Source organism: Eptesicus fuscus, chromosome 18 (assembly GCF_027574615.1).
Source record: "Eptesicus fuscus isolate TK198812 chromosome 18, DD_ASM_mEF_20220401, whole genome shotgun sequence".
NCBI classification, from domain to species: Eukaryota; Metazoa; Chordata; class Mammalia; order Chiroptera; family Vespertilionidae; genus Eptesicus; species Eptesicus fuscus.
Window position 1 is genome coordinate 10,832,345 of NC_072490.1, and position 8,454 is coordinate 10,840,798.

At 48.2% G+C, this 8,454-nt stretch overlaps 1 protein-coding gene across 2 annotated transcripts in view; it reads right to left on the minus strand.

The window, feature by feature from the left end:
- The window catches only part of STAC (SH3 and cysteine rich domain), a 100,873-nt gene extending 94,827 nt beyond the window's left edge, over window positions 1-6,046 (minus strand). For both annotated transcript variants that reach the window (XM_054729810.1, XM_008154062.3), the window contains exon 1: window positions 5,936-6,046. In XM_054729810.1, coding sequence (XP_054585785.1) covers window positions 5,936-6,046 — 111 coding nt within the window. The remainder of the gene's footprint in view (window positions 1-5,935) is intronic.
- Window positions 6,047-8,454: the final 2,408 nt, after the last annotated feature.

Sequence of the window (8,454 nt, forward strand, 5' to 3'; positions counted from 1 at the left end):
AAAATAAGTGTTGGTGAGGATGTGGAGAAATTGGAACCCTTTGCATTGCCGGTAGGAATCCGAAATGGGGCTGCCATTGTGACAAACAGTAAGATGATTCCTCAAAAAGTTAAACGGAATTACCATGTAATCCAGCAATCCCACTTCCTGCTATATATTCAAGCAGAGACTTGAACAGATATTTGTGCACCCAAATTCATAGCAGCATTATTCACATAGCCAAAAGGTGGAAACAACCCAAGTGTCTATCGACAGATGAGGGGATAAATAAAAATGGATAAACAATTGTGGTATAGGCACACAATTGAATATTATTCAGCCTTAAGAAAGAAGGAAATTCTGACACTTAACATAGATGGACCTTGAAGGTTTATGTTAAGTGAAATAAGCTGGTCACAAAGGAACAAGTATTACATGATTTCTCTCACATGAGGAATCTAGAGAGGTCAAATTCATAGAGACAGACAATAGACCAGTGGTGGCCATGGGCTTGAGTGAGAGGATGGAGAATTAATATTTAATGGGTACAGAGTTTCAGTTTGGCAAGAAGTTCTGGAGACAGATGGTGGTGACGATTGCACACAATGTGCATGTGTTTCATGCCACAGAACTGTACACTGAAGAAATGGTTAAAATGGTATGCTTTATGTTATGTATGTTTTACCACAAATAGAAATAAATGTAGGGGGTGGGAATTGGATGCCTACATGAATTGCAGATCTGAAAAAGAGGAAGGAATGAACTAAAAACAAACTTCTCACCACCTTAGGCAGATGATCAAGAAATCTAAGCATAGCTAGTAAATGAATGAATGAATGAACGATTTCCTTGAGAATTCATAATCACAGACCTGGGGCTCAAATTTTGATCTGGGAAGTCCCCACATGCAAAAGTAACGCAATTATGTTCTCAGTTAATGAGACCCCAAATGCAAAAGTAATGAAATTCTGTTTTCAGCTAATGGCCGAAGAAAACACACCGGTGTGGAATATATTATTGGAAGAACTTGTCGTATAAACATGTCCTCTCACTCCAAATGGATTTCTAGATTTATTGCAACACCAATCAAAATCCTAGCAGGTGTTTTTGTGGAAATTGATTAGCTGGTTCTAAAATGCACATAGAAATGCCAAAGGCCCAAAGAAACCAAAACCATTTTTGAAAAAGCAGAGCAAAGCTGGAAGACTTAATCTGCTGGATATCGAAACTTTTTCATAAAGCCTTTACATTAAGACAGGGCTGCCTTGGTACAAGGATAGACAAACAGACCAATGGGGCATTATAGAAACCTCCACGTAAACTGGATATGTCGTCACCTGATTTATGGCAAAGTCGGTGGTGCAGTGCAATAATGAATCTTGACCCCCTACCTGACACCATACCAAGAAACCAGTTCTGAATGGATTAGAGAGCTATGTTGTTAGAATTCTGTCAATAAGTTGGCAGGAGAAAAGACATTCATTGAAATAAGGGACGCTGAAATGGGAATTTTTCCTTAGTATTCCATGTTCTCTGTCAAGCACTTAGAAAACAAATTAGGTTGTGGTTTTTCTGGACTAGTTAGTGGAAAGATAGATGGGTGAGGTTCATGGCTTTCAAACTCTTTCAACTCAACTAATTTGATGAAAAAGAAAACCATATGAACTACATTGCCACTTGTGCTTACAGGAAGTTGCTCTGAGGAAACTGCATTGGGGTATCCAAAGTTCAAGACAGGGTTTTTTTTAGACAGGGGTATTGCCAGTAACTAGCTGTGTGATCTTAGGTAAGTCACCACCTCCCTCTGGGCCTGGATTTACTCAAGAGACAAAATAAAGGGGGATATTTAAATAAACTTTGAAGGTATAGACGCCTTACTGATCTGGTATAAGCTAACAGTCCATTCCCCAGACGATGCACATGTCCATGTGCTTGCACAATTTTGAATGTTCTGGTTGTTTATGGATCTTCAAAAGATCATTCATGAACCTCCAAAGAATACATTGACCCTGGAACACCTGGAATATGTGATAATGGGTTTATAAAATGAGGCATTGCCTTTTAGAGATGTGACCTGAAATAGTTATGGATGAAATAATTTGATGTCTGGAATTTGCTTTAAAATTATCCAGTGTGTGTGTGTGTGTGTGTGTGGGGGGGCGTTAATAGATGAAACAAGATGATAAGCTGATAATTGATGAAGCCAGGTGATCAGGTACATGATGTTTCTTCATACTGTTTTCTCTACTTTTGTGTCTGTTGAAATTCTCCACCATAAAATAAATTTACATAATGAAATTACCCATCATTTAAAAATTACCTGGAATGGGGGGATCTTTAGTGTTTCCAATTCTGATACCCCAGGATTTAGCATTCCAAAGCGTCTGCAAAGAAATGCGTTTCGGGAAACATTTTATGGGCTCCAGGCATTGAATCATCATCATTCCTCTTCCATTGAACCCTCTGGACTAAAGGGTTTGTCCTGGGCCCCACTTTCCAGACGATTCTGTGATATTCCACTTAATTACTTCCACAAATGTACTTTCAGGGAAAGGGCAGCAAAACCAGAATCTAGAACCTGGACAAGAATTGGTTTGTAATCATTTCATGCGGTACTGTGGCTCAATTCATTTTCAAATATTTCTTAAGATGAGAAGGCCAAAATAACTGCTGTAATTGACTCTTAGTGGCATGTAAAAGACTTGGTTAGGATGTTAGGTGAACTGGGAGATGTGCTGTGGTTGAGAACTCACACTCCAGACCAATGCCACCTGGGTCCCTGTCCTTGCTGTGTCACTCAACTACGAGCTCTTGAGGGTTAGGTCACCTTTCTGAGCCTCCACTTCCCTATCCATAAAATGGGAATACCAGTGCAATTGCCCTCAGAGGGTAATCCTGAACAGTCGGGTTGTGCCCAACATGTAGCAAGCATTGAGTAGATGCGCACCACTGTTCTCTCAATTGTGCAAATGTAAAAGAGATGAAAAAGGACATATGACATAGGTCAAATATTATCAGTAGCTGCCTGTGGGTTGAAACCAATAGGCGATCTTATTCTTTTCTTTATTTTTGCTTGGACTTTGCAAATTTCTACAAAAGTGTTTGTTACTCTTATCACCAGAGAGAAAAGTTTCCTTAAAAAGTTATTTTAAAAATGTTTCTTGAGAAAGTTTAATGCCCATGATTGAACCACTCAGCGCTTAGACAAACAAAGCACTTCAGAGGAGTGAGATGGAATGATTACTACTGTCTTGCTCACATATTCCTCACCAGGCTCTCATCTGGAAGATTCTTGCAAATGCCAGTGAGCCTTCAGATGTGGCATTCCCGGTGTAGAATGAACGGAGGCTTCCCCTGCCCCCGTTTCTCGCCATCCTGCCTCCTTACCACACATTCCTCCACACCAGAAGTTAGCTTTTCGGAGGGGCATGGGACCCTTAGAGAATATCACCAAGGCCATGCCAAGAAGAATTCATTCAGGCACACTGTCTTGTATTCAGTGTGCTGGGGCTCATGTCCCTCCCCCACCCACCACCTATTAATGCACAGCCCTTCTCCACTGATTAAGAGCACCTAAGCCATGACAGCAAATTTAGGAATGTATAAACAGACTTCAGGCGTGTTTGAGAAAAACTGACGGGTACAAATCCGAAACCATAAGCCAGATAAATTGATGGTTAATTATGGGTATTACATAGGTAGTTTTTGTGTTGCCAAAGAATTTACATTAGGTTATCTATAAATAGCAAACCCATGTGGTGTGCTTGAACCCTGCTGCTGTGTATCCAAAAGCTAAGCACTTTCCAGAACTCGCCTACTGCAGACAACAGGCCCAATTCAAAAAGTTCAATGCCGTCCTGGCCGGGTGGCTAAGTTGGTTGGAGCATGATCCCATGCACCAAAAGGTTTTGGACTTGATTCCCCGGGTCAGGGCACATACCTACCTAGGGTGTGGGTTCGATCCCTAGTTGGGGTGCCTACAGGAAGCAACAGATTGATGTTTCTCTCTCCCATTGATGTTTCTCTCTCTCTGCCTCTCCTTTCCTGTCTCTAAAACTCAATAAATGCCAGCTTCACTCTTGAGCAGGCATCCTCAAACTACGGCCCGCGGGCCACAGGCGGGTGTTTTTTGCCGTTTTGTTTTTTTTACTTCAAAATAAGATATGTGCAGTGTGCATAGGAATTTGTTCATAGTTTTTTTTAAACTATAGTCCAGCTCTCCAACGGTCTGAGGGACAGTGAACTGGCCCCCTGTTTAAAAAGTTTGAGGACCCCTGCTCTTGAGTATAGCTACATTCATTTACAGTATTCTAGATCACATTTGAAATGGCCGCTAACCCATATCACTTAGGTCAGTGGTCAGCAAACCGCGGCTCGAGAGCCACATGCGGCTCTTTGGCTCCTTGAGTGTGGCTCTTCCACAAAATACCACAGCCTGGGCGAGTCTATTTTGAAGAAGTGGCATTAGAAGAAGTTTAAGTTTAAAAAATTTGGCTCTCCAAAGAAATTTCAATCGTTGTACTGTTGATATTTGGCTCTGTTGACCAATGAGTTTGCCGACCACTGGCCTAGGAGACTGATGGGGAAGGACGGACAATGAGACACCCAGACCCTTCTGCTTGGAGAAGAGTGGCGCATGTGTGTGGGTTGTGCGGCTGCTCTGGAGCCGATCATCTGGGGCGGGATGGATGCTATCTCCTTTTCTCAGGTGGGAGTATACAGGGTGGACTGCACGATGACTCTGCAGAGTGAGGCTTTTGCCCTTCTTTCCAAGTGTTTTAGAAAAGTTGACACACATGCCCCAGGTCAGACATCTAGCAGAAAAATTTGCATAAAAATAAGAAGCATGCAGAGCTCTCTGTCTTGGATTACCTTGGAACTTCGGGGGCTGGGATATGTACTGGGCGCTTAAACTGAAAGCCACTTAGCTGTGATTTTGCTCCTTTGATGTGTCAGTGGCTTCCAGGGGTATGTGGGAAGGCAGAGAAGGGGGGTTCCTTTGCCCCCTCAGACCTGCCCTCCAAACTGTCACCCCTCTTTCCTTCACTCTTACACAACGAACTCCCCTCCCCCCAATATGCTGGGGGAACTCACTGGGAGAGCTGTATAAAGAGCCGGGAACCTTGCACTTCTAAAAAAAAATCCATCTAACTACCAACTCCATCTCACAATTCTCACTCCAAATGGCATCTCCCTGCCAGCAGCGGCATTTCCCTTGATCCTCTTCCAAGGTTTCCAAACATGTGCCTGGCGCCCACGAGAGTGTCAGAGCAGCAGGGGCAGGAGAGGTGCTGCGGGTCGGTTCTGTGCATGTGTTAGTGGAACTCATAGAAGCAAAGGAAAGTTCTGCGAGTGTTAAACTTCCACCAGAGGAGCATCCACTTTCCCGCCTTCACAGCCTTTCCCACCGCCTAGTTTTTCTGAAACCCTCGGCATCGGAAGTGAGGGCTGAGCTCTGTTAGCAGAGGGTCTCGGAGACCCTTGGGATACAGACCCCCCCTTTGCTGGCCCGCAAACGCCCCGGCTTTTCTGGAGGAATATCCCTGGGCTGTCTTGTCCCCTCAGCCCCCAGAAGCCGCCTAATACCTGCGCGCCTTTGGGGCACAGATAGGCAAAGAACAATGAAGCCATCACCACCCAAGAGAGCGATCCCTGACCCCGGAGTCCAGGTGAACTGCGGGAGCTCGCGGGGTAGAAGCCCCGCGAAGCCTGGGGTGAAGCCTGGGGTGCGTGAGGGCGAGGAGGCTGGGTCCACAGGAACGTGGTCCCGCACCCTTAGCAGCGAGTGGAGCCGCACAGCCAAGTCTCCAGGGAGGAAGAGTCCTTGAAACCCGGTGGACTTAGGGCGCACGTCTCAGCTCCCCCCGCGCCAGCGCCAGTTGGGAGGAAACAAAGGTGGCCAGAGAGAGGGAGCCGAGGAGAGTTTGGTTCTCTCGGGGGGCATTCGGCGCGGTACCTTGGATTCCTGGCTGCCGGTGGATGCTGGAGAGGGCGGCTGCTCGGCGCTCGCTGCCTCCGGGGGCAGCCGGTCCCCGCCGTCCTGGCGGGCGCAGCTCGGAGGGATCATAGCGGCGGGCGGCGCGGGAACGGTGTTGGGCTCCCGGAGGAACCGCGGGGCTCGCCTGCCTTCCTCCGGCGCGCCCTCCCCGCCGCGCGCGCTGGGTCGGTCGCTCAGCTCCGGGTTCCAGGGACTCCCATCCTCGCCGAGGCTCCGAGGCGCCCTCCACCGGCCTCACCCCCGCCCTGCCCACGTCCCCCTGGCGCTCCCGTGGGGAGAGGAGAGCGCGCCCCGCCCAGCCCCGCCCCGCCCCGCCGAGCCCACAGCCCCCTCGCTGGCGACCCAAGGGTGGTGCCTGCCCCTCGGCGGCGGGTGAGCGGGCTCAGATTCAGGCTCGATCACCCCGGAGAAGCGGGAGGCGGGGAGCCGGCTCCGGGCGGGGCTGCGGGGCCAGGGCCGGTGGCGAGGGCAGGCAGGGGCGCGCGGGTGAGAGCCAGTGCTGGGGGCTGGGCGCGCGCCCGCCCGGGTCGGGTCGGGTCGGGGCGATGCTTTCGCAGGGGTCGGGGAACATTCAGACCAAACCCAGAATGAATAGAAAACCCGAGAGTGACTCAGCCAGGAGGAACCACCTGCAACAGCTCCCTCCCTCCTCACACTGAGAAGCAGCCACTCCAAGGGAGGCAGTGACTGAGCCAAGTTATTTATAGGGTTCGGTGACGGAGATCGGGGACCGAAGCTGGGGTTCCCTGGCTTGAGAGCGATCGGCTTCCCGCCATTGAGCGTGGGACTAAAACCGAGAGAGAAGGAAACGCGCTTGTGTCCTCACTCGGTTGTGCTTTCAGGAGCTGAAGCCCCATCAGGCTTCTCATCTCACTGAAAGCCCAGAGCCACTCTATTGGGCTAGGTGGGTACCACTGCTTCCATTTTATAAATGAGGCAACTGAGGTTTTAGGGAGGCCAAGTGCTTTGCTTTAAGTCACTGAACTAGAAACAGTGGGGCTAGAACTGGAACCCATTTTGGCTTCAAAATCCATGCTCTTTGGACTGGGGAGCTTCCAATCTCGGCCAGATCTCCATCGCTGTAGAGCAACTGGGTGTTGCCCTGTAGACATGAGTTCAGGGCCGCTCACAGAGAGGCAGGCCATTCTGCCTGAACAGACTTTATGGAAACATAGACATGGCCCCTTTGGATAAAGCGGCAGAAGGAGCCAGTATATGTTTTTAAAATATATTTTTACCGATTTTACAAAGAGGAAGGGAGAGAGACAGAGTTAAAACATCGGTCAACTGCCTCCTGCACCACCCTACTGGGGATGTAGCCCACAACCAAGGTACATGCCCTCGGTCTGGAATCGAACCTGGGACCCTTCAGTCTGCAGGCCGATGCTCTACCCACTGAGCCAAACCAGTTAGGGATTTATGCGAAAGAAACACATGAGCCAAGTCTTGACCAGTTTTGGAAACTACAGGTTATTCCAGTTTCCTAGGAGAGGTAGCTATTATTCATCAGACCAAGGATTTCTGTTACTAGTGAACATGTTACCTAGTCAAATTGTCTTATTCTTCAAAACACATCTCCAAACATTTTTTTTTTTTTACTCTTGAAATCTCCTTCCTTGACCCCATTCGTCTGATTTAAAGTCCCAAACCATGTTCTCATGGCAACCTCTCCTAAGTAATCAAGGATGAAGCGGCCTGTCCTCCCGCTGGGCTGTGAGCTGCACGAGGGCAGGGACCATGTCGTGTTCATCTCGTTTCCTCAGCCTCTGGCACCGTGTTTGTTAATGAGATGTGAAATGAGATTGCCCGGGTAGCCCCCTGAGCCTAAACGTAGCCTCGGCCTTAGTTACTCCAAGTGCCCTCCGTGCCCTGAATGGAGAAAGACACCGGATGTTTCTACAAAGCAGTGAGATTTAAAATTACACAAGCTTCTTGATAGTAAGGATTTGGTATTGATTGGATTGAGAGGCTCTTAAAGCTGAGAGTCACGGCTGTCTGTGAAGGTGCGGTTCATTGGTTTGCATGAAGGTAAAGGGTCACAGCTCATCTCTGGAAATAGGAGTGGGAGTGGACAGGGTGCTGCTTTGTCTGAGCCTGTGGGTGGAGGACTGATGGCAGAAATAGATGGCGCTCTATTTGAGTAGGATGCCTTGAGGCTTGGGTCACACGCACTGCTGCTTTGGGACTAGATGGCCATGCTGAATCTAAGTCCTGGAGGGATGAGTGTCTTCCCACGTTGTCATGAAAACCAGCCCTGACCTGGTACTAAGGGGACGTTGAAATATTGATAGTAATGCTCAGAGGCTAGTGGAGAGGACTGATGTCCTTCATGTATTGGAGGCCAGTGGATGGTAGGCCAGCAAAGTGATTCCCAGGGGACACCTGATAAAGCACAGATATGAACAGAAGTGTACTTTTTCATGGTCCCCTGTGAGATACCCCTCAGGACTCCCCCTTAGACTGGGGGTGAGACCTCA